The 27172-nt window shown below is 34.8% G+C and overlaps 1 protein-coding gene across 1 annotated transcript in view; it reads right to left on the minus strand.

Moving 5' to 3' along the window:
- Positions 1 to 27172, minus strand: part of LOC140450230 (dnaJ homolog subfamily B member 12) — a 37388-nt gene that overhangs the window by 8180 nt on the left and 2036 nt on the right. The window contains exons 3-5 of the mRNA XM_072543740.1: positions 26242 to 26504; positions 10641 to 10756; positions 6754 to 6917 (exon numbers count right to left, since the gene is read on the minus strand). Of these exons, the coding sequence (XP_072399841.1) occupies positions 6754 to 6917; positions 10641 to 10756; positions 26242 to 26504 (543 nt within the window). The remainder of the gene's footprint in view (positions 1 to 6753; positions 6918 to 10640; positions 10757 to 26241; positions 26505 to 27172) is intronic.

The raw sequence follows: 27172 nt of genomic DNA on the forward strand, positions 1-27172 counted from the left end.
CTCCAATGCACAGGTATTCGGTTTTCTTTTTATTTACTTCTAGACCCCATATATCATACTCTTCAATTAATTTTCGTGCCATACAGTTTAAATCGTCATAATCTTGAGCCATTATTACTTGATCGTCTGCAAAGTTGAGCGTATATACCATAGTGTTGGTGAGAGGTATCCCCATTCTCCTGCATTTTTGTTTCCATCCTTTTAAAGCACTTTCGAGGTATATTTTAAATAAAGTGGGGGACAGACAACACCCTTGCTTTAATCCTTTTGATGTTATAAATCCTGTTGTTATTTGTGTCCCTGCTTTTATTTTTGTAATTGGTTGGTTGTATAGCACTTTGATGGCTTTTATTAATTCTATATTAATATTCATGCTTTCCATTGATTGCCACAGCTTCTTCAGTGGAATGCTGTCGTAGGCTTTCCGTAGGTCGACGAACAACATATGAATCTCTTGATTCCACGCCATCTTTTTATTTTCTATTATCTGGGTTAAGGAGAAAATGTGGTCAATAGTGGATCGACCCGTACGAAATCCTGCTTGTTCTTCTGCTTCATAATCTAAGTATTCTCTCTCGATTCGGTTCTTTAAAACCTTTCCATATATTCGGCTTCCATATATTCCGTCTCATAGATCCGGTTACAGCTATTCCTCGGTAATTTTCACAATTATTTTTATCGCCTTTTTTATGTATAGTACTGAGGTACGATATCTTCCATTCCGTAGAGATTTCGCTTGTGTTTATGCATTCTTGAAATAGTTCGTACAATTTTTTCGTTCCGTACTTAAACAATTCTTAGGGTATATCCCCTGGTCCAGGTGCTTTGTTCCTCTTCAGCTGTTTACACACATTCTTAATTTCCTCTGTTGTTAATCTTATTGGTGAGCCGACTATTGAAATTCTATCTTGGTTTTGATTTCTATGTTCTTGAAATTCGACTCTATTCTCTACCAAAAGTCCTTTAAAATACTCTTCCCAGTCTTCCGGTTTTATGCTCTGTATTACTTCTTTATTCTTTTCTTTTCTCAATTTTTTTATCAGTTTCCAACTTTCTGTGCTTCTGGTTCCTCCTAGATAAGTATTTATTCATTGGCAGTTTGTTTCCCATGACTCGTTCTTCTTCTTAGAGATTTTCCTTCGTACTTCTGCTTGTTTTTCTTTATATTTTATTTTGTCTTAACTTTACTGTTAACTTTACACCTCTATAAAAAACAAGGACCCCTTGTCTAGCGTACAGACGAAGATCACAACGACTATGAGGACGGATTAGAAGAAAATTCGAAACGACGAACTCGGTAGAAATGGCAGCCCGGCTTTTGAGCGTGCGAGAGAAACATACAAGTAGCGTCTGATCCAAAAAGGACGACTGCAAACAGCGTCTGTCTTCATGTTAGATGTGGTTAAACTAAAACAGTGATGACAATGGAAAACCATACTATAAACTATTTCTCAGGATATGGCTATGACGAAAAAAACAAAAATCACGGCAACCAGTTCCAGGCAGCCCTTTCGTGGACAAGAGTAGCCATAGAAGCCTTTATGCTTCCCGAAAAATTAAAAATCTTTAGGAGACTAAACGCTTGAAATTTTTGGAAGGATTATTGTGTGGCTCAGGAACACGCAGATACAAAAATAGTTGTGTTACTGCGGGAGCGATAACGGCGGCCCTCTTACAGCTACGACCTTTACATTTAATATTAACTATACATATTCTTAATATCCCAGACGATGTCTCTCTGATACACAATATCCCACAAAAACACTTTTTAAGATTGGACCTATACGAAGACCTGGTAATAATCAAAGAAAAGCAAAGAAGTCCCAACTGCTTTAACCGTAATTCCACCGTGATTTTCCCCCTCTCCTTCGGCAACTATTTTCATAACCCATATTTTATACAACTGCTCTTACATCACCTCCTTCTAACAATATTTTCTTTGTTTTTGCATATCCTTTTATCTTCCCAATTCTCTATTAAGCCAATTTTCTAAATTTTCATAATATCTAACTGTCTATTATGTTAAACTTTTATGTTAGTGTTAAGTGTTTGTTGTTTTTTTATCAACTTAAGTAAGTAAATTTATTGTTATTTTGACTCTATTATTAGAATTTTAGTTTGTAAATGATACTTTGCAGGTTTCAAACGTAATACCTTTTAACTTAGCAAATATATTAAACAAGAACGAAAAGAAAAAGCACTTACAAACTTACATGTGGCGACTGCCCAAAAACTTACATCGGTCAAACTGGTAGAACTGTTATCAAACGTATAGCAGAACATAAAAGAGCTTTCAATAATAGAAAAACAGATTCTACGTACGCAGTTAAAGACTATAAAGTGTAAACACGTGCCAAAAATAGATAATAGAAATAGATCACTTGAGAACGGTACTATGCCGAAACGGCTGTAGTGATAATAATTTAAAATAAATTTTGTGGAAGTGTTGAAAACAAGAGTTTTCAGTATTTTATTGTTATATAAAATAAATTTCCGTCAAGTAACGGTCGAATCCAGCACTATATTATTATTAGTTTATTATCGACCTTTTTGCCGACCACTTATGAATAATACTCCAAGGCGCGTTTTTTAAAGTGGTATCCCCATTTGGCCTAATCCAGGGGCAATTTCCAGGCGAGATACTGTTGAGCATAATTATATATTTAAAAAGTTGTTTTCCAGCTATTGTTTTTTCATTTTCTTTGATGGTCCACATTGCGTTTCAGGGTCTAATTCAGTATCACAGGTGAATGTTTGCATAAGAATGGGACTTCGAATTGGCGTCGTTTTGTGTAATTCATCTTCGAATTCTTCGAATTTTTCTTTACGGTGCTCTTATTAAACTTTATCTCTGTCGATTGGTGCATTTTCGTGCGACGCAAGCGTACAAGGTGGAGTAAGTTTTATGATGGCGGAAAGGGTCGATAATATATTAATAATAACATAGGACTATTAAAAAAAGATAAATTGATTTAAAATGATATGAATAAATAAATGTATAATAGAAAACTAAGTCTAATGGTTCGTTTTTATCGTATTCGTAGGAGTAATGAAGAACGCGGTCAACTTCTGACCGCTATAAAATCCAGAAAAATTAATGAAATTATACAAATTTGTAGTGAAAATAATGCTTTGTAAAACCCTCTATAATATTATTTTGATATTATTTTATTGCAAAATGACTAGAAAAAAGGCCCAAAAGAAAATTTGTTCAAAAATGTTTAGTTATTTCCATTTCACGATAAAAAGTAATAGAAATAAAGTTGTAAACAATTTAATTTGCTACAAATAATATCTAATATAATTTTCTATAGGGTTGCTAGTTTACGAGATACAGCGCAAAAACTCTGCATATTTTTCCAAAATTACGACCGGGGGACAATGGTGCCAACCCCACAAACTTGAACTTAAGCTTATACTTACCCTCCTAAAACATAAAAAAAAAATAAAATTGCGTCCTCTAAGAAATGCACGCTATGGTCTAAAAAATGTAACATTTCAATGGACTAATCTGAGTTTTCAAAAACTAATAATATTTATACTTCTTCTGAAGATTAATCTTATCGTTACTATTATTTCAACAGTAATACTAAAAATTATAAATTAGTGCATGTCAAATTCATATTGTATAGACTTCTAGAACCGTAATACAACCCTGTACGATTAGACTAAACATCGGGTTTCACGCGTTCTGTACATATAGGTGTTGACAAGCTACATTTCTTTCAAGTGAATACGGTATAGTCAAATATGAAAAATAGAAAAACGAAACTTTTATCTTTTATAGTTTTTTTTGTGCGAGCAATATCTCTCGTGTTAAAGATCTTTCAAAACCTAGTGGACGTCGTAAATACGCATGCCCGAAGAAATAAATGGACCCTAAAAACATTTACCATTTTAATTTCACAGGAAATTAGGCGACAGGGTAGGATTTGTACGTGCTAATGATATCGCGTATTTCCAATAAACATGACATATTATGTTTCTCTAATCTTAAACATTTCAGTTAGACATCGCATTTTTATTTTATCTCGCATTGAAAGATGTAATAAAAAATTACGACTTTCCATCTTCACTGCCGATAAGGATTGCTGTGTAAAATGTCAAATATTTTCATTGCACTAATTTGGCTTATAAATAAACCTTTTAAGAATTGAAAAAAAAATCTAGAGGACAAATAAATAAATAACAAATCAATGTATGATAGAAAAATAATAGGATTTTGGTTTTAAATGCAGCAAAATATGTTTATACAAGAGGTCGCTCATGCAAAAAGTGGTCCTAATTTATTTAACAGTTATGTATAAATCCATTTTTAGGTTCTGATAAGGGTCTCAAACAACTAAAAACAATGTTTTTAAATTAAATAAGCCCAAACTAAAGTATAAGAAACTGATAGAACAAGGTTTAGTGAATTCAAAAATAATTGTGTGTTTTTGAGCCTTCAATCAGCATTTTTCTTTTTTCTTCAGATTTAAATTGTTTATAAGTTGAAAACGATCAACTTTAGAGAAAAATTACAATTAACCTTTTTTATTCAGAATGATCCAAAAAATGATAAAATATTAAAAACGATTGTTCACGAAAAAAATCTAAAAATATTAAAGTTATTTCACTAACGCAAAAACTAGTTCGTCTCTGTCTCGCTACGATAACGCACTGAAGAGATCTGCATGTTTTTAGCAATGCCTGATTTCATTGTTTTGTTCGTAGATTGACGTCATCAAATGATACGTCAGGTCCACGACATTACGAATTATCCTTATATGCGAAAATATGGGCACAAAAGCAAGAATTTTGGATTTTTTTTTTCAGATTTTGTTAAATAAAAAAATAAGCACAAGGTTTCCGACAGGTGCATATCGTGATTATTGATACAAGGTACATCCTGAAATGAGGCCACCAAAAAAACAGACTCCTATGGAAAATGTCGAATTCAAAACATATCCTGCCTGGGCTATTCATTTTGACTACTTGTAAGATAATACTTAAAAAGTAGTATTCTATATTTAACAATGTGACTATCTGTGTCTTTCGTTTTTAACATTATAATTTTCAATCTGTCATTCCAAAATAACCTTAAAATCTTCTGTTTTTCCAAAGTCTCTTGCCATCCGACATACAGCCAATTTTCTAACATCAAAATGTGCTGTTCATGTACCTTTTTATGACAATCAAGCCTTGAGTTTCATAGCATATGCTGTGTCTAAAAACATTCCAATCTAGTTTGAGTCGTTACAATGGAGTAGATAGTTAAAGAAGACCTATTTTTGACCTCTCTTTATAAATGCAGAATAGAAAGGGCTCGTATTTTGAAATACTAAAACCTTAGTTAAATATTACACATGTTTTTGTGTATTATACTGTTAAATTGTTTTTGGATACAGGAGAATAAGTGACCGTAAAAGATCCGGCCGGTCTCGCGTGGCTCGTACGCCACAGGTTATTAACATGCTGTTAGGTCAAGAATTAACCGAAATGAGTCGCATTATCAAATAAAATTGTCAAATGACAAACAGGACGACACCTTACCGTTGCATTAAAACAAAATAAAAAAAAAATAAAGACGCCTTTACATCAACAAACTGTTACTGTGGAGGAAACTTTCAATAAATAAAAAGATAAGAGTTTATGCACGGCCATCAAAAACCCGCAAACTGGTGCTAAAGATCGAACAAGGTCATTACCCTGCCCCAGTGATGGTTTGGTAGAGAGTATCCTATGACGGCATAACTTCTTTGCAGGTTTGTGAAAACAGCGTTAACACAGCAGCGAGAAATTATTAGCGGGACATTTTAACAAATTCAGTGGACCCCCTAAAACACACTACGTTCCAAAATAGGCCATGCATATTCAAGCAGGAATTTGACCTGCGCATAAGGCCAAAACTACTTAACGGTGGCTTGAAAATCATGTATTCAAATTTAGTAGTAGTGATCATTGGCCGTCAGCCAGCCCAAACCTTAATCCACTCGACTACAAATTGTGATCAGTACGTACAAGATGTCACCATAATCTGAAGTCATTAAAGCAGGCGCTGGTAGAAGCAGTGGAAGCATTTTTCTATGGATGTCGTCAATACAGCAATCGAGGCAAATTTTTTAATATTTTTTTATAGGTTTTAGTTCATTATACCAGTAAAAAAATATGCAAAGATTTTTGAAATCAAACCAGTAATTAAAATTTTTTTAGTTAAATACTTTGTATCTATTTCTGGTTATAAAGAGCCATCGAAAAACAATAATTTGTCATTTCCACAGAATGTAAATATAACTTAGTTGTTTTGTTTATAATTTTATATAAAAAAAATTGAACAACATAACTACAATGACAAATCATAAACGCCATATACTGACATTTATAATTTGTGAAATTAATTATTTTCAACCAGGATCATTTAAGTGTAAATTCAAAATATACTTTAACTTTTTCTCGATAAACGGTAGCAATCGACACCTTTTTAATCCTGAATTGTGCTTCCATATTCAAAATATGACAACGAATTAATAATGTCATCAGGACAGCAAATCACAATAAACAAAATATAACCAAAAGAAGAAACAAACGTTTCATTCAAAACATTATATTATCAAAAGAAATCACAGTAAATTTAGTCTCATCGTAAATCATTCTTTTAAGATATATACTAACTAAAAAAGTAAACATCTTCATTTTTCATGTAATCCATAAGTTTTTGAATGAAACGAAATATTTCTGCTAAAATGGCGTATATGTAATAAAAAATGCAATTACTGTAGCTTTTTTCCCTGTAGCAAGCGTGTTTTAATGTTTGTATGTAGTCTTCTTCAACAGACATCTCTAGACGTTTGACAGAACCTTGGTACTCCATATGGAAATTGTCTTTGACGTAGTAAGGTATGTTCAGATTGGCTGTCTTTCTTAAAATAGGGTATTTCCTAAAAAATATCATTACAATTATTATAGTTATCGTTTCATAATATACCTAATTACTATTTTTTATGTTTGTTGTAATGTCCAAATTACCAATGATACAGAGAAATATATTTTCTAAATTAAAATTAATCAATAGGAATTGAAATATAAATACGTACAAATAATAGATATTTATACGCCGAAAATGCAAGGTTAAGTTATATAAATGCAAAAAGTCAATTATATGTATATACTTCATAATTATAATTGACCTCAAGTACTGATAAACAAAAGGAACAACAATATTAGAAAACGTACAATACCGCTATTTAATTTAACCCTTCAATGCCCACTGTGGCCAGATGCTCCAATTTTCCCTAACTATTATCTTTGACTGTTCGAAATTTGAAATTCGCAATTCGAAACAAAGTATGCAGTGTTACCGTTCTTGTCCTTAACCTGTAGCGTTTTAAATTTTATAATACGTCCCTGTTCGTTTATCTCGTCAGTATGCATAAAGATTGCCATAAAATCTGTTTTTGTCTTTTACGAAAATCCTTATTGCGTAAATAACGCTGGATATATTTTTTGTCTATGTGTACTTTCAAATCCCATAATCTTTTGTTACAAAGTCAGGTAGAACTCCGGTTTAAAAACTACGTGCTATTTTGTTAATTTGAATTATATTATATCTATTTCGACAAGTTTTTTGTCGCCTAGAGGATTATATTTCATGATGCCCCCTAATATAAAAAAGAGTTTTTATTTGTTTTTGGTCGTTAAAACGCAATAAACTGGAATATTTAAAAAGTTGTTTTTGTCGCTTAGAACGAGGGTCCGAGGGATATTTGTTTGTTTAGGTCTTGTAAACACAAGGGGGGAGTTATTTTATGGCGTGGAATTTGTAAAATCTAACGGAAATAGGAGTCGACATTTAAGTTCCAAGCAGGGCAGACGTGCTAGAAGGGGAGTCAAGCAAGAGATGTCAGAGTAGAAAGATGTTTGGGTAATTAGGAATCGCGAGTCAATTCAATTTTTTTGTGTTATGTCTTAAGACCGGTTAAAGTGATAATACTCTTTGCATAATGGCAGTTTAAAACAGAGTAATCACCATAAGATTTGTGCACTGAAGAAATTTTGTAAAATGAGTATATAGGATGTCCCCGTCGTCAGCTTGATTCCTCCACCAAGTTCCTGTTTCAATCGTCCCTGCGTATGGAAATGGTTTCCTTTTGTTCAAGTTGAGATTTTTGTCCTTTGCAGCTCCAATCCCAGAGATAGTAGCAAGTTTTTTCTTTGAAGTTAAGTGAAACAAGTGAAATTAAGGTAACATTTTAAATTTTAAAGTAAGACAGACAATTTTTTTTTGATAATTATTAATAATTGCTTTCATTAAAATTTAAAAGGATTTGTAATATTTAATAAATTGTAAATTTTATGGTTTAACTTAGCTGTCATTTTAATTGTTTTTTTTTTTTTTATTTAATGTTAACATATGACAGCTAGCTTTATTTGTTTCGATATTAATTTGTTTTGTTTGTTTTAAAAAAAGGTTAATCTCTGTGCGGTAACATTTGTAAGTTTTTGTAGTATCTCCAACCCTTTGTAAACGGAGTTTGTAAACGGACACATGTGTTTTTTTTATTCTGTATTTGGCAACTATTTATATAGTATATTTTTTTGAGTCATTTATATTTTTGTAACTGTTTGTTAGAGACACAAATAAATGTTTAATTTATTGCTCCAACCATTTTGTTTATTTTAGTGTAGAAAACCTTTTTTTGTGTGTATAGTTTTTAGGAAGGAAGAGCCCTTTTCTTCTTTCCTCCAGCAAGTTTAGGATCCTTCAAAGCGGCGCCCTTATTCTAAATTGCTAGAAGCCCTTCCTTGTTGTTTTATTTGCCCAGTTGCCCAGGAGATTTACTTAAGTAACCCCTTTGTTTCATTTTTTTGTGTAGATACCCCAATCCGACCCCCTTGTCTTTTACTTACCCACGACCCCAGCTCTCCAGCAACCCCCTGAGTGCCGTTCGCATAGTAGCGTTTATTTTGCTTGCCTTATCTTCTCCCCCATAGTTTCTGTCCCTAATTTTCTACCCTATATTCTTACCCTGAGGTAGGCAAAATGTATTTTTCGCTACAAACCTAATAGATTATTTTATTATTTTATTGAGTTTGTGTTAAAAACATGTTAGTTTATGTTTATACTAATTGTAGTATATATGGTTATGTGCATTAGATAGATATTTTGTAAAACACATTTGTGGGAGACCATATGGTTACGCTGGGAACTATTACTACCTCATGTTTAAAAAAATAACGTTATCATTTCAAATTGCAGACGTATTTTCACTTTTCAGGAAGCTTTGCAAGCAAGTGATAGATAACTTATCTCGTCGACATCTTTTATCTCAATCAGAAATAGTTTTTTCTTCCAATGAGCGAATTGACAAAATACCTGTCAAATAATCAGCATCTACAGAAAAAGCAAATACCAATTGTCAAAAATAAACAAAAGGGACCTAAAAATGTTGGAAAAAATTGGATTTCGGGGGATTTACAATATATTAAGAAATACTTTCCTACGCCAAGATACGCAAAATTTTAAGAGTACTCGCCAGTTCAAATGTTTTTTTCGGGTTTTCGGACGAGAGCGAAATTTCCAGGCCGTGTGCTTACACAGTCTATATCGTAGATATAGACTAACGGGGCGAGGCTAGAGAGAGAGCGTATATTAAACCGTATATGTTCCCGTTTTTGTAGAAGGCAATTTAAATAAATCTCAATATATTGATCGTATTTTAGAACCTGTTTCGTACTTCCGAAAATGGACGCCTGGATTTTCTCTATGGACAATAAGTTGTTTGAAAAGATCATATGAATTATGGATTAGTAAGCGCGAACTCAAAACTCGTCTATGGACCGTTTGGAGAAATACTCTTGAGAATGGACGTCTGGATTTTCTCTATGGACAATGAGTTATTAAGTATATTCTCCCTATACTTTGGTATAGGGAGAATTAAGTTCCGTATGCAAGAGGATGGACAAAGTAAGAAGGTGAGCGAGGTAGAACGATCAGGGTGACAGGCAGGGAAGCCGCAACCTTGGCGGTTTAGATCAGACAAAGGAAAAAGGTTGGAACATCGAGAGTGCAAAGCTCTAAGGCAGTACTCAAGGTAAGTTGGACTTTAAAAAGGGTCCTCCCTAAAGGAACTAAGTCCGGGGAGAGTGGCGAAGGTAAGAAGACTGCAGGTCTACCAATCAAGAGCCATACTGATGGAAGTGGAGATAGCCACTGAGGGGGCAGCCGTCACCATGGAAGAAGGAGAGGTCTCGAGTGAGATAGACTAGTAGTCTTGACGGACGTAAATAAAGGACTAGAAAATTTAATAATGTCAGTTTAGATATTTTACTAATTTTCACACCATTTTTAAAATATAATAATTGAATGCTTGGTATCTGGCGCATTAGTCAGTTTAGGTTTTTATCACTTAAACTATAGATATACATACACTATTTTTTATTACTGATTTTATGAGACAATACCCAAAATTTCCGTCTGACACAGGATTTTGACAGTTTCGGGTTACACTAACCTTTTTGGCTGCTTCCACGTCTTGAAATATTAAAATGATCCCTCATAAAAGAATGAAAACAGTACGCCGACAACTATTTAAACAGTAACATTTCACATTGCAACTATCTTAACAAGTGTTAAGTTAATATATAGTTAAAAACATACTTACGTGCTGACTTGTAGACTATACGCTGGATCGGAAATAAAAAGACTTGAAGCCATTGATAGTAAGATAGCCAGTAAAATGGGCAAGAGTTGAATAAACGCCGTGTAACTGCTTTGTTGCTAAAAATCACAAAATATGTTTAGTCAAAATTTGTACTGCTGCAAAATAGTTTGTGTAGTTTTTTAAACTTGGTAGGTATATACAAATATTTTCTCGGCGGAAAAATTTTCAAAGATATTCATTACAGTAAACAGGTTATTTCATCTTAGCTCTCTTTGGCTTTTTACTTGCTCACCTTACTTTTAAATAAACGCATTTGTTTATTTTGGTAATCGTTTTTGAAACATCAACAAACAGCATGGAACAATACCAAACAAATTATAAGGCTCAAAGTTCAAAATTATCCCCAAGAAATTCGAGAACTGGTGCAAAGAAAAAGAAAAGCCAGGAAAATATGGCAAAAACAGAACTGCAGTGAATAATAAGGGTATTAAACAACAGTTAAAAAGAGAAATAGATATATCAAAAATGAATCAATAATCCAATACATAAATTATCTCACAAATAACCAAACCACTGACTACTCGTTGTGGAAGTGCATAAAAAAATAGATACATCAACGCGACAGATTCCGCCGAGCATCCAAGCCCTCCTGTGACCACCCTCTGAAGGCGACCTCCTCCGCAAGACTCCAACAGCAAGTGCCATCGAACACCACCAAAGACCAACGATAAAATCAGTGCTGTCCCTAAAAAATAAAGATCACATCCTGAAGATGTGAAAACGTCACCTAAAATATGGCATACACCCACAATCCACCGAAGAACACTGAACTCCATAAACCGACAATTACTATAAAGCCGACGATTTCACAAATTAGAAAATAAGATGGAACATGGACACGAGACGGAAATTAAAAAGCAAATCTGTTCGCTTTCTACTTGGAGAATATTAGTCCAAAATTACGAAATGGAAAATAATCATCATAGTCCAGTCGGGTTAGACGAAAAAATTGGAAGACATAAGGCATTCCGCATAATTATTATATTATCTCGTTTATTATCTTTTCCGTCGACCGTCCATTTATGATCAATTTTAATACCCTCAAAATCATTGATTAATGACCCCTATTAATGAATGATTTTCTATTAATGAACGATTTCATTATAGGCAACACAACATACATTGCTTGCATAAATTAATTAAACGCTCTGTGATTGGTAGTGACCTGTGGTGTAGGCAACCAAACATATACCTATTTATATTCCCACTAAAAAATTAATTTAAAATGAAGTAGCCGCTGTTAGTACTATCTGTCATTGTATGTCATTATTTACTTTATTGTTTAAAATTCTGTGTATTTGAAAAATCAAAGGATGGATATTGACGAAGAGTTTAATTTAACTCCACCAGAATTTAACTTCTTCTATCACAGAATTTACAGAGGTCCAAAAAGACTTGAATATAAATTTGTCAAAATGCTATACAGCAGATAATCATTTATCAATATCTTCCTTTAATTTCAGTAATTGTATCATTTCGAATATTAATGTTTACTATAATAAAACTACCACTAAGGAAACTTTGAATAAAGTCAATGAAAGCTGAAAAAATGGTTGTTTATCGTTAAGTAAATAAATATTTAAACTAAGATATCTTTATTTCTGAAAAGTACGGTCGACGGAAAAGTTTTGTAACGAACTCGTGAATTAAAATGGCGATTAACAATCTCGAACATTAACGCGCTCGCTTCGCTCACGCGTTAAAATATCTCAATTGTTAATCGCCCTTATTAATACACTTGTTGGTTAAATAACTATTACGGCATGACTGCATATAAACAAAAATAGAAAGAATTATATTTTATTCAATTTTGATCTCTAATTTTTTTGGTAAAATCAATATTTGACGTTAAAATGTTGTAATTGCGATTTCGTACAATTTCTTCTTTCCATATTTTTTTGTGATCGAGATTTTCCGAGTTAAAAGGGAAAATATATACAAAGCACAATTATTGAATTATCTCGTTTATTAATATTGCGACATAAATGTGCACAAACAAAAATGTAGAGAATTCTATTTTATACAATTGTGATGTCTTTAATTTTTTTTTGCTGAAATCAATATGTGGTAAAAGCGCGAGCGTATGACCTTGCGGGGATTGGAGTTATAGGAATTGTTTATTCAATATCTCGACAATTTTCAACTTTAACAAAATGGTAAGGATTGAAATTGTTGCAATTGAGATTTCCCACAATTTCTTCTTTACAAATTTTTTCGTGTAATCGATATTTTCCAAGTTAAGGGAAAAAATAGTGTATATGTATTAATATAATATTCCCCTATAAAAGGGCAATTATACCGTATACAATTTTGATTCGTTTGATTTTTGTGCTACAATCAACATTTAAGGTCCTACACCTATCCTAACGAGATACAAGCGATTAACGAAACTTAAACGCTGACATCATCAACACGAAGCCATTAAACGAATAAACCTAAGCAACAGCAAATAAATGAAAGAGATCAAACTTGTATAAAATATAACTCTCTCCATTTTTGTTTAGGTACATTTATGTCGTAAAGTTAATAATAAGAGGGTGGATTGATAAAAAACTAGCCTTTGATAGAAAAAACAAGTTTTTTGGAATTAAATCGATTTATTTCTTAACATAGTCCCCGTTTAGCTTGATGTTCCAATTTTTTTATCCCATCCGAATAGTACTTTTGCTCGAGCTCTTCAAAATAGGCCGAAGTTTCAGCGACGACTTCATCATTTGTTGCGAAACGGTGTCCTCCGAGCCATTTTTCGGCCGATCGGTGAACCGGTGCATTGTCTTGGTGAAAGAGCACTTTTTTGCGTTCCAAGCCAGGGCGTTTTCGACGCAATTCGGCATCGAATCGTGCGAATGTGCACTCTTTGCCTTCTTCGCCGCATTTGCGCCACTCTGTTTCGACTGTTCTTTGGTTTCTGGTGTGTAATAATGCACCCAGGTTTCATCAACGGTGATAAATCGGCGAAAAAAATCCTTCGGATTGCGTCGTATCATCGCCAAAAGCGTCTTCGAAGTGGTCACACGTTTTTGCATTTGATTGTTTGTCAGCAAACGCAGCACCCATCGCGCGGATAGCTTTTTCATGTCCAAATTATGGTGAATTATGGCTATGTTGTGTACGCATTCGTAGAAAATGTTTAGGACCTCTATTAACTCGCAGTGCTTAATTCGACGATCTGCCATAATCATGTCATGGGCTTTGTTGATCATTTCCGGCGTGCTAACTTCATTTGGCCTCCCGGGACGCTCATCATCAAAAATACTCGTACGACCACGAACAAATTCAGCTTTCCAAAATTTTACTGTTGCTAACGAAGATGCAACCTCACCATAAACTTCGTCCAGGTCGGCTTTGATTTGCACATTCGTTTTACCCTTTTTATGGAGGAACTTAATCACCGAACGATACTCGACTTTTTCCATTTCTCCGAAAACGCAAAATTTGCTTGCTTTTGACGGCTGTAAAAACCAAACTAATTGTTTTTAAAACTTAAAATTTTGACAGACGTCATGTCATGAATGGCAATGTCAACACCGAAACCAATTCGGTATCATGTAGCGCCATCTATCAAAGGCTAGTTTAATATCAATCTATCCTCGTACACAAGATAATTCAATAATTATGTTTACCCCCCCCCCCCTCCATCCTTCCGCTATTTTCCCCTTAATCGGAAAATATCGACGGCACGAAAAAATTTGGAAAGAATGAATTGTAGGAAATGCCATTTGCAACAATTTCAGCTCTTACCATTTTTGTCGAAAAGGCGAAAATGTCGAATATATTGAGCAAAAACGGTTCTCCTTCGGGCTTCAGTCGCGATTTTAAATTTATAGTAATATTGATCACAACTAAAAGTTCTTCTTCATCTTTTTATATAGACAGGGCTTTGTCCGTTTTTCAATGTGCCTCCAGTAAGTTGTCGTTCCATCGTTTGCGTGGTCTTTCTACTGATCGTCTTCCTATTGGGGAACCGTCTTTTGCCGTCTTTACTACTCTATTTGTTGTCATTCGGCTTATATGATCGTTCCATTCTACTCTTCTATTTCTTATTCAGTTCTTGATATTGTTCTGAAGCTATTTTCTTGTGGTATTTTAAAGTAATTACTATTTAAATGGAAATAAGCCACAATTAAAGGTTAAAGTACGTTTATTGACGTTTCAATTACTAATGTTTGTATTTTGAGAACGATTTCCGAAGTGGAAATTGAAACGTCAATAAACGTACTTTAACGTTTAATTGTGGCTTATTCCCATTTAAATAGTAATTACCAGTTCTTGATGTTCCCCACATTGCATCTACGTCGTATATATGTACTTCTAGCTCTGTCCCATAGTGTCTTACCATAAATTTTTCTAGATGTTTTCATCTCTGCTGTTTCTAACATCCTTTTTGTTCTCTCTGTCAGGTCTTGTTTCTGCCGCGTATGTCATTGTTGGTCTGATGATTGTAAATTTGTTGTAAAATTGTTTTGTAAATTCTGCCTTTCGTTTCTTTCCCGATATTTTTATTTCTCCATATTGTTTCATTTAGGCAGCCTGCGGCTCTGTTTGCTCTATTCACTTGATCTTCCACTTCGGTTTCGAGCTTTCCCTAGCTAGATAATGTGATGCCTAGATATTTAAACTCCATCACTTGTTCTATTATCTGACCTTCCAGCTCCAATTTACATCTTAGTAAATTTGCTGTTGTAACCATGCATTTTGTTTTTTTTTCGGGAAATTAACATGTTAAATTTTCTGGCGGTTATATTGAATTGGTGCAGAGCATACGTTGTAAATCATCTTCACTTTGAGAGAGCAGTATTGTGCCGTCTGCATAGCAGATTATTTTAAGTTGTTTTTCTCCCATTTGGTATCCTTTTTTAGTTATTACTTTTTTTATTATTTCGTCCATAATTAGGTTGAACAATAGAGGACTCAGGGAACTCTTCCTGTCTTATCCCATTGCCAGCTTCAATAGGGTCGGTTAGTTCTTCTTCTACTTATTATTCCTAGAGGTATTTCTCTTGCACACAGTAAGTGGATAACGTCTTTTAATTTGACCCGGTCACATGCCTTTGTAAGGTCCACGAAACATAGATATGCCGGTTTGTTGTATTCTCATGATTTCTCTTGCACTTGCCTCATTATAAATATAGCGTCGGTGCATGATCTTCCCGACCTAAAACGTTGTTGTTCTTCTGCTAGTGTTATAATCTTATTCAATTTATTTGTTATCACTTTGGTTGTTAATTTTAGTGTTGCGTTTAATAAATTAATTCCTCTGTAATTTTCCGGGTTAACCTAAAAGTTACAACAATAAAATTTTGGGCAGCTCGCCATGCAAGGTCAAATGCTATACCGACTGGATTATCGAGCCCAAAAAGGATAACGATGAGAGTACTGAACACGATGTGAACAATACTGATCAAGGAATAATAAAGCCTACTACCCCTAAAGAAGTAACCAAAGTAATCAAAAATAATATCAATCCCGAAAAGTTTCCGGAATTTGACTTAGTAACAGGAGAAATACTAAAACAATTACCTAGGAATGCCATTGTAAAACTCACAAACCTTATAAATACACTATTAAGGTTACACTATGTATCAATAACCAGGAAAACAGCTATACTAATCATGATTTCCAACCCAGGAAAAAAAGTAAATAAAGAAGAATCGTACAGGCTACAACTGATCTCCAAATTATTTGAGAAAATATCAATTTCTTACGAGATTCCGTAATAAACACTAAACAATTTACCAAATATATCGCATATATTGTAGATATCTCTAGAAAAGAATCCGATATGCTCAGCTATTTTCCTAGACATAGCAACAGCGTTTGATAATGTGTGGCATAAAGGCTTGGTACTAAAACTCAAAAAATATCTTCTCATTCACCATACCAAGCTAATACAGTCATTAGAGTTAAACAGGAAGATGGATATTCAGAACTATTAATTAAACCAGGAATCCGTACATCCCTGCGACGGAAAATATTAAACTGGTAACATTTGCAGACGACACTACAAACTAACAGTCGGTGAATCATTCGAAGAAACAACTAGACACCTTCAAAATGCAGTGAATGAAATAAACACTTGGAATAATACATCTTCTCTTCTCTTCTTTTTTTTTAAATAGACATGACTATGTCTGTTGTTCAATGTGCCTCCAGTAAATTGTCGTTCCATCGTTTTCGTGGTCTTCCTACTCATCGTCTTCCTATTGGGTAACCGTCTCTTGTCGTCTTTACTACTCTATTCGTTATCATTCGGCTTATATGATCGTTCCATTCTACTCATCTAATTCTTACCCAGTTCTTGATGTTCTCCACCTTGCATCTACGTCGTATATCTGTACTTCTAGCTCTGTTTCATAGTGTCTTACTATCAACTTTTCTAAGTGTTTTCATCTCTGCTGTTTCTAACATCCTTTTTGTCCTGTCTGTGTCAGGTCTTGTTTCTGCCGCGTATGTCATAATTGGTCTGATGATTGTTTTGTAAATTCTGGCTTTCATTACTTTCCCGATATTTTTATTTCTCCATATTGTTTCATTCAGGCAGCCTGTGGCTCTGTTTGCTCTATTCACTTGATCTTCCACTTCAGTTTTAAGTTATAGTCTTAAGTCTCAAACTATATTTAACAAGTAGTAATTTAATGCAGATAGGCAAACCAACATAGACCAAAGGCTCACTAGGCCAAGGTCTACAGATTGGGAAATAGCCACAGCAATCACAAGATCAAACAGAATTAGATGAGGTATAAATAAGTTTCGGCCATATAAGTCTCCAGGGACAGATGGCATATATCCAATACTGTTGCATATGGGATTAGAGGTATTGATACCACACCTATGCAAGCTCCTCAAAGCCAGTTTAGCATGGCGGGTTGTACCGGAAATACGGCAAAAGGTTAAAGTCATATACTTGCCTAAGGTAGGTAAAGTATCAGACCTAACACCAAAGTCATATAGACCGATAAGCCTATCTTCTTTTCTATTAAAAACGGTGGAAAGGCTTCTTGATAGATAAATCAGAGACGAAGTGCTAAAAGATAATCCTCTAAGCAATCGTCAATATGCATAGCAACCTGGTAAATCTATGTACTCTGCGTTGGACGATCTAAATAGGCTTATCTCAAAGTCAATGGAAGACAAAGAGATAGCAATGGCCGCTTTTTTAGATATAGAAGGGGCATTTAATAATGTTACTACCAGCTCTTTGATAGGAGCTATGAGTAGACGAGGCGCACCTGCGGTAATATGCAGATGGATAAGGCCATCCCTGGAGAATAGGACAGTAATGTCCACTCTGGGTAAAGCAACCATCAAAGCAAAAGTAGGTGGAAGCTGTCTACAAGGAGGAGTTCTGTCCCCTCTACTTTGGGCAACCTTGGTAGATGATCTCCTCAGAAATCTGTCCACAGAAGGCTTTTATTGTCTAGTATATGCTGACGATATAGCAATAGTTGTCAGGGGCAGGTTTGCTCAGGTGATGTCTGAGACAATGCAAGCAACCCTAAATATTGTTGACGACTGGTGCAAACAAGAGACACTGATAGTCAATGCTCAGAAAACACAAATCATCAACTTTACCGTAAAAACAGCACTACAAGGCCTAAAACCACCGGTGCTGGGAGGAACAGAGATTTCATTTGCCAAAAAAAACAAAATACCTTGGGGTGTATTTTGATCATAGGCTTACATGGAAAACTCACATTCTGAAAACCACACAGAAAGCTACTATATCCTTGGGCAGATGTAGAAGAATGCGCGGTAAGAATTGGGGACTTACGCCCAAAATGACTCTATGGTTTTACACCAAGGTTATTAGACACATGATAACCTATGGCTCGGTGACGTGGTGGACAAAGACTCAGCAAGTGGGAGCAATATCTACCACCACTTCATATCTTTATGCAGGGCGAAGCCAAATCAGTGATGCACATATTAATCCATAGTCAGCGACATATAAGCCAGATGCATGGTTCTGACAGCAGAAAGCTAATCGATGAGCTAAAAGCCGATATTGTGATGGGGCAACCTATTCTAGGTTGTTGAATTGGCAATTCTAAAAAATAAAAACCTAGATGAAAGAGATTTAAGGCTAATAACAAACCTTTATTACAATCAGCGAGCAATAGTACGAATTGAAAAAGAGACATCTGAAGAAATGGAAATAAAGAGAGGAGTCAGGCAAGGCTGCATACTATCACTCTATTATTTAACGCTTATTCTGAAGAGGTAGTTCGAGAAACTCTGGAAGATGAAACAGTCGACATAAGAGTAAATGGAGTCTTAGTTAACAACATCAGATATGCAGGTGATACAGTAATACTAGCCGATAGTTTACAAGATCTGGAAAGACTCATAGGTAAAATAGTAATGTGTAGTAGGGAGTACGGACTCTCGCTCAATATCAAAAAGACGAAGCCAGCAGATCGAAAGAGTAAAAAAGTACACTTACCTAGGAACACTTATAACAGAAAATAATGACTACACTGCAGAAATCAAAGTCAGAATCGAAAAAGCACGTTCTAATTTTATGAAAATGAAAAAGGTCCTATGTGGCAAAGATTTAACATTAGCTCTTAAAGTACACCTAACAAAATGTTACGTATACAGTGTACTATACTCTGGAGTGGAATCATGGACGTTAAATCTAGACACAATGAGACGACTTAACGCCTTTGAAATGTGGACCTATAGAAGAATTATGAGGGTTTCCTGGGTAGATAGAGTTACGAACAATGAAGAACTGAGAAGAATAGGTAAAGAGAAGGAAGTTGAACTTACAATTAAAGAAAGAAAGCTACAGTATCTCGGACATGTGATGCGGGGCGAGAAGTATGAGAAGTATATGCGAGCATAATGCAAGGAAAGATAGATGGCAGAAGAAGCATCGGAAGAAGACGAATTTTATGGCTTAAGAACCTGAGACAATGGTTTGGATAAAGCTCAAAACAACTATTTAGAGCTACTACCTCAAAAATTAAAATGGCTATGATGATTGCCAACCTCCGTAGAGGAGATGGCACCTAAAGAAGAAGAACCTATCGATGCAACAGCTACAAGATATATCTTTAACAATAAGTTCACATTTAAGGGGGTGTGGGAGCCGGCATAGTAGGGACAAATCAAGGGATACATTTCCCGGTCAGTCTATCTAAGGATGTGACAGTTTTCCAGGCGGAAATAACGGCAATCCATTACTGCGTGGAAGAAATAGAAAGGCAGGAAAGAACATTCTGTTCAGTTGCCATCTTCACAGATAGTCAGGCAGCGCTTAAGGCACTCAATTCTGTAGAGGTGAATTCTAAGCTAGTATGGGATTGTGTGTATGCCCTAAATAAACTAGGAGACTGTAGCAACGTTACGGTAGCCTGGGTACCGGGGCACGAGGGTCATGAGCGCAATGAAAAAGCAGATGAAATGGCCAAACAAGGCTCATCAATGCCATTCATTGGACCGGAACCCTTCTGCGGCGTTGCAAAGTCAGTAACAAGAACGACTACAAGGAAGTGAGTAGCTCACAAATCTCTGGAATGGTGGAGGAATTCACCAGGACAAAGACAGGTGAAACAGTTCATTACAGAACATTCGCCAAAATGTACGCCAGACCTAATAAGCAAAGACAGGAAAACAGTCAAAGCCATAGTAGGTATTCTAACAGGGCACTGTAAGCTGAATAGACACTTGAAGCTGATGGGATTATCAGATGATGCTTTACATTAGGAGAAGAAAATCCACCAGCAAATAGCTACATGAAAGGTACAGTCTTGAAGATATTAGACTTTATAAAAAGGGTCAGGCTAGAGAATGTTATCTAGGACTAGAGGACCACAATAGATCTGAAAAAGTTGTAGTGGAATAGGCCAAAAGGGCACCTCTCTAAATCTATCTATCTAGTACTAATTGAAATCAATTAACAGGATATAACACTTGCTCCCAAATTATAAAGAAAACCAACGTATATGGTATTACACCAGGTGTTTTTTGAGATGAAAAAGATATTTTAAATCACAATCTACTGCAGTAAAAAGTAGTTAAGTTACTAATATTTACTAACACAAAATTAAAAAAATAGCAAACCTTGTGAATAAATTAAAATATTGTAAAACTTTCCTTTTTAAACTTGATTAATATATTATTTTTATAAAATATTTAATTTACTATTGTATAAACATGAATGAAATAGTGAACACCCAATGTGGCGCAAAAATTAATCTACAAAAATTGCACGGCCTGTTCCTATTGTCCTCAGTAACCAGTTACTATGAAAAGCAGTTATTAGAATACTGTTTTACTAATAATATGATTTACTCTCTTGTAGGGCGCCATATATAGTAAAGGCATAAATAAAACCTAAGCAAGAACAATATAAAATGCTTATATAAATAAGGCATGTACTGAGTGATTATAATGAAATCAGAAATGTTTCATTGCGTTTACTTTTTATTGTCAGTCACTCTATAAAAATATTTAATCTCAAATTCGTATCTCACAGCTGTACATAAAAAATTAATGAGGTCAAGTGTCCCTACATTTAATGTAAATGTAGGGACTTTAGATATTAAAATAAGTAGATAGGGCCTCACTATACCACACTTTGACCTTTGACCCCGCACTCTCGACGCAGCCCCTCGCGCCACTCGATAGCCCACATGAGCTTGGTGAGGTGACTTCATTGGACCACAGCCCGATTAATTATGTTTAATCATTTTTAAAATTATTAAATTATTAATTATTATTAAATAAAAAATTCTTCCTTGAGTGGGAATAGAACTTGCGACCAGCCGCACCGAAGCTAAGCAAGCACATCGCTAAGCCACGGAGGTTAATAATAGCATGTGCCGATAATTGGTATAAAAAATATATTTAAATGTACATGAGATGCGAAAAAGTTGCACAGAGTGGTATGAACCGTACGCGCACCCGTTTAGCGCAGTTAGTTTGATATTAGGCATAATATTCTAGATCACACGATTTAGAAACATTTAACATGTGTTATTAATACTCGTATAAAAAGGTATAGACGTAAAGCCGCTTAACATAATACTGATATAAAAGGTTTACATTGTATAAATCAAGCGTTTAATACTAAAAGCTTTCATAAGAGGACGATGAACATTTCCACATACGTCATCAGAAGAGGAGAGAGATGCAGAAACAAATTGATAAAAATGTAAAAAGCATGTTGATTATTAATTCGATATTACTTGTTAAAGTTGGCTGTGATAGGTCTCCATATCCCGCACCAAAGCACACCTCTAAGCTACATAACCGTTTAACATAATCTGACAATAATATGTGTATATAAAAAACACTACAAGGGATTGCCCATATTAAATAATTGTAAAAAAAAGTCAAGTATATCACTAAAGGTAAATATTATATAAGAACATCGATATACAACAATATTGAAGTTGAGACGATAAATGGTATCTATTAAGTTACCAATGTTAGTTTTCTAAATACATACGGCGTGTTCTTCACCCATAGTCACGTCTTACTCAACTGGCTGCCAAACACTTAATGATTTGAAAAATTGATGCGGATCTATATAAAGTGTTGATTAAATACATCGATAAACTGATCTAAAGATTTTTACTAAAAGGTAAACATCTCTGACGCGCTCCAACACATGTCTGACATATACTGCCAACCACGCTATATTCATATACTTAAAACGTAGTTTCAATGCTTAAACATCAGCTAATAGATATCTAACGCGATCTAACATATAGCATACGTATACCTGACGCAATCTAACGCGTTCTAACTCATATCAGACGTATAACACATGCATATCAGACGTATAGCATACGTATATAAGACGTATAGCAGAGGTATAGCAGACGTATATCAGACGTACATCAGACGTATAGCAGACGTACAGTAGACGCAATCTAACGCATAGCAGACGTATAGCAGAAGCAATCTAACTCATATAAGACATATAACAGACGCGATCTAACTCATATCAGATGTATAGCAGACGTATACCAGACGCAAGATGGTACAGAACAATCGCTAAAGAAAATCTGTCGGAAAAACGAAATTTGTCAGAGTAAGAAATGAAAGAATCGTAAGAGACAGAATAACGAAGGACATCACAACTACGCTGGTATGGACACGTCCAAAGAATGAGCGACAACAGAATAACAAATAGTATTATATTGGACACCACAGGAAAGACGGAAATGTAGGTCATCAACTACTATACATAAATATATAAATCTCATCTGAGCAGTCATTACAAGTATCCTCCGAACAGTAACTACTATACACAACTCACAAATATGATTACTGGTATATGATAACGTTTTATTGCATACTATATTTTATCTACAATAATTACTATTTTACAACGATATTCAGATATAATCAAATTATAACGAGGACTAACAAACGAATGTTTACCATTCTTCCAGTATGTTCAAACAACTAACGTATATTACTCGACATACATATGAGTCGGATGATCACAAACCGATAAGGACCTAAACGTTCTCTACAAGCCACATCTGAACGACCACTACTATACACAAATCTCCACTGAACGTACAATTCGACAAGAGTCTCCGCTGAACACTCACTAATACACACAGATCTCATAAACATCCACTACTATACATAAATCTCCAAGATGACTATTTTTCGATTTGTTGCATATTATATTTTATCTACAACAATTACCATTTTACAATGATATTCAGATATAATCCAATTATGACGAAGACTAACCAACGAATGATTACCATCCATAAATTATGTTCAAACAAACTAACGTGCCGAAAGACCATTACATTATATCTTCGTTGTTATTTATATGATTTTGACGCACAAGACGTTAACTGAAAGGCAAAAGGTAAGCATAAATATTTGCATACTATAGTTTATCTACGACGAGCAAGTAATTTATTGTTTTAAAGTGGATAATAACCATTGGTCTCTGTAAGAATATAATTATGTTAGTCATAGACGGTTCATCAATAGCCATCAGGCAACAATTTCCCCTGATCATGTTTATAAAACGTACGGAATACACTGTATATACCTAACCCTAGTTGACAGCGCACTTTGCAGGTCCCGTCTCACGATCAACTAATAGGTTTAAGTACAACTCCCTTCGTGAAAGGTACACAGACGTGAATCCGTGCAGGAAAAATAACTGCGGGAACACTTAACAACAATATGGTATTGTTGTCCATACCAGCGTAGTTGTGGTCCTTCGGTATTCTGTGTTCTGTGTCTTACGATTCTTTCATTTCTTACTCTGACAAATTTTGTTTTTCCGACAGATTTTCTTTAGCGATTGTTTTGTACCATCTTGCGTCTGGTATACGTCTGCTATACATCTGATATGAGTTAGATCGCGTCTGTTATATGTCTTATATGAGTTGGATTGCTTCTGCTATACGTCTGCTATGCGTTAGATTGCGTCTGCTGTACATCTGCTTTACGTCTGATATACGTCTGCTATACCTCTGCTATACGTCTGATATACGTATGCTATACGTCTGGGGTCGTATTTTCGAATTCAATCGAATTTTTTCGTATACGAGTTAACTCGAAAGAAAAATTTCGTATACGAATTTGAATCTGTATTTTTGATCTTCGAAATTTTATACGTACACTAAAAGAATTTGCACCGGCAACACTGCAAATTCGAACAACCAAAACTTAAATAATAAAAAAAGAAGAATAATTGGCAGTTTTACTTAACCTAGTTTATGGTGAATTTGTTATCTAAAACAAGAAGTAAAAAAGGGCATGAAATATGGTGGTTCAGTGTCGGCCGAACAAAAAAAAGCCATTCTATCAACTCCATTGTGAGGGGCCTTGTTAATCTGTACAATTTTTGAAATTGTACATCCGAATAGTCCTCTAGATGGTTAAGAATGGGTTGGTAAACTTGCCTCTTCGTTCCGCTAATATTATTGCCTCGGCAAGGGCGTTAACTATTTCTTTCTATTAAAAAATTATTTAAACCACCCATTAAAAACAAAGTTCAATGTAAAAATATGGTAGGTATTAATGTAAATTTTATTGTATTGTTCAATCTAAAACAACGATTAAAAACTATCAGCTAAAATTTTATCTGACGTACACGGGCCCAGTGACAACTGAAATGACAAAAATTACTTTGATCGTATACTAGCATCGAAATTCGAATGGTTCATACCCATTCGTGTCGTCGTATACGAAACAATTCGTATACGCACTATTCGAAAATATAAAAAACTGGATTTCGAGCGAATTTCTTCTAATTTCGTATGCGAAATATGCTCGAACGAATTCGAAAATACGACCCCTGATATGCATCTGTTATACGTCTGATATGAGTTAGAACGCGTTAGATTGCGTTAAGTATACGTATGCTATATGTTAGATCGCGTTAGATATCTGTTAGCTGATGTTTAAGCATTGAACCTACGTTTTAAGTATATTAATATAGCGTGGTTGGCAGTATATGTCAGAAATGCGTTGGAGCGCGTCAGAGATGTTTACCTTTTAGTAAAAATCTTTAGATCAGTTTATCGATGTATTTAATCAACACTTTATATAGATTCAAATCAATTTTTAAAATCATTAAGTGTTTGGCAGCCAGTTGAGTAAGACGTGACTATGGATGAAGAATACGCCGTATGTATTTAGAAAACTAACATTGGTAACTTAATAGGTACCATTTATCCTCTCAACTTCAATATTGTTGTATATCGATGTTCTTATATAATATTTACCTTTAGTGATATACTTGACTTTTTTTTACAATTAATTTTTTTCGATTATTTAATACCGCAATCCCTTGTGGTGTTTTTTATATACACATATTATTGTCAGATTATGTTAAACGGTTATGTAGCTTAGAAGTGTGCTTTGGTGCGGGATATGGAGACCTATCACAGCCAACTTTAACAAGTAATATCGAATTAATAATCAACATGCTTTTTACATTTTTATCAATTTGTTTCTGCATCTCTCTCCTCTTCTGATGACGTATGTGAAAATGTTCATCGTCCTCTTATGAAAGCTTTTAGTATTAAACGCTTGATTTATACAATGTAAACCTGTTATATCAGTATTATGTTAAACGGCTTTACGTCTATACCTTTTTATATTAATAACACATGTTAAATGTTTCTAAATCGTGTGATCTAGAATATTATGCCTAATATCAAACTAACTGCGCTAAACGGGTGCGCGTACGGTTCATACCACTCTGCAACTTTTTCGCATCTCATGTACATTTAAATATTTTTTTATACCAATTATCGGCACATGTTATTATTAAGCTCCGTGGCTTAGCGATGTGCATGCTTAGCTTCGGTGCAGTTGGTCGCAAGTTCTGGTCCCACTCAAGGAAGAATTTTTTTTTTTTTTAATAATAATTAATAATTTAATAATTTTAAAAGTGATTAAACATAATTAATCGGGCTGTAGTCCAATGACGTCACCCCGCCGAGGTCATGTGGGCTATTGTGTGGCGCGAGGGGCTGCGTCGAGAGTGCGGGGTCAAAGGTCAAACTGTGGTATAGTGAGGCCCTATCTACTAAAATACCTCTCTGTGATGTGAATGTTCTTGATGTGATTGACTAGAAGCAGTCTGTCTTTGCCATCTGCCTCCTCTGCGAACGTAAACATTGGGTCCACTGAAACCTCCACCGAAGAACATATTGAAGAGTTCTTCAGCTGTAGCATCCGATTCAAAACCTCTTGTGTAAGTGTGATGATGAGAATGAGATGACAACCGGTCTTCGTCTGATCCGTACATGTCATACTGTTTTCTCTTTTCTGGATCAGTAAGCACAGCAACAGCATTACCTGAAGAAAAAGCGACAAAGAAAATATGGAAGATTTATTTGTAAAAAATATATAAAATTAAATTTAACTTTATTAACCAAAGTTTATACGCTTATATTGTTGACAAATAATTTGTGCACCTTATTACAAGAATTAAAGAAAGCCCAAAATTTTTAATTCAGTTGGACAAAACAACTGATATGACTATAAACCCGCCATAAACACGGGGATTGGGGAGCACGGAAGGAGCCTCCACGCAAGTGATATTATAAGAACAAAATGTCACTGACGCTCCCTGGAAACGCCCCTCGGGCGGCCAATCCTTCCACCACTGGATCTGAACAAAGTAACGAGAATCAACGGCTCTTCTCAGAGCCTACACTGACAATGATGACCATAAACATTGAGGGTATTACTTGTAACAAACAGGAAATTTTGTCTGAACTGTGTAAAATCCACAAGTGTGATATATTATGTATACAAGAGACTCACCGTGACATATCAGCACATAGATCTAGCGTTGAGGGAATGCAGCTTATCATTGAACATCCAAGTGCAAAACATGGAAGCGCCATCTTCGTGAGAAGAGATATTGATGTAACATCAGCTGAAAAACATGCTACAACGACATTGAAATTCTGACCGTCAAAATAGGAGCCTGCACACTGCACAGTGACATCTGTGTATAA

This window comes from Diabrotica undecimpunctata, chromosome 9, assembly GCF_040954645.1.
Source record: "Diabrotica undecimpunctata isolate CICGRU chromosome 9, icDiaUnde3, whole genome shotgun sequence".
NCBI classification, from domain to species: domain Eukaryota; kingdom Metazoa; phylum Arthropoda; class Insecta; order Coleoptera; family Chrysomelidae; genus Diabrotica; species Diabrotica undecimpunctata.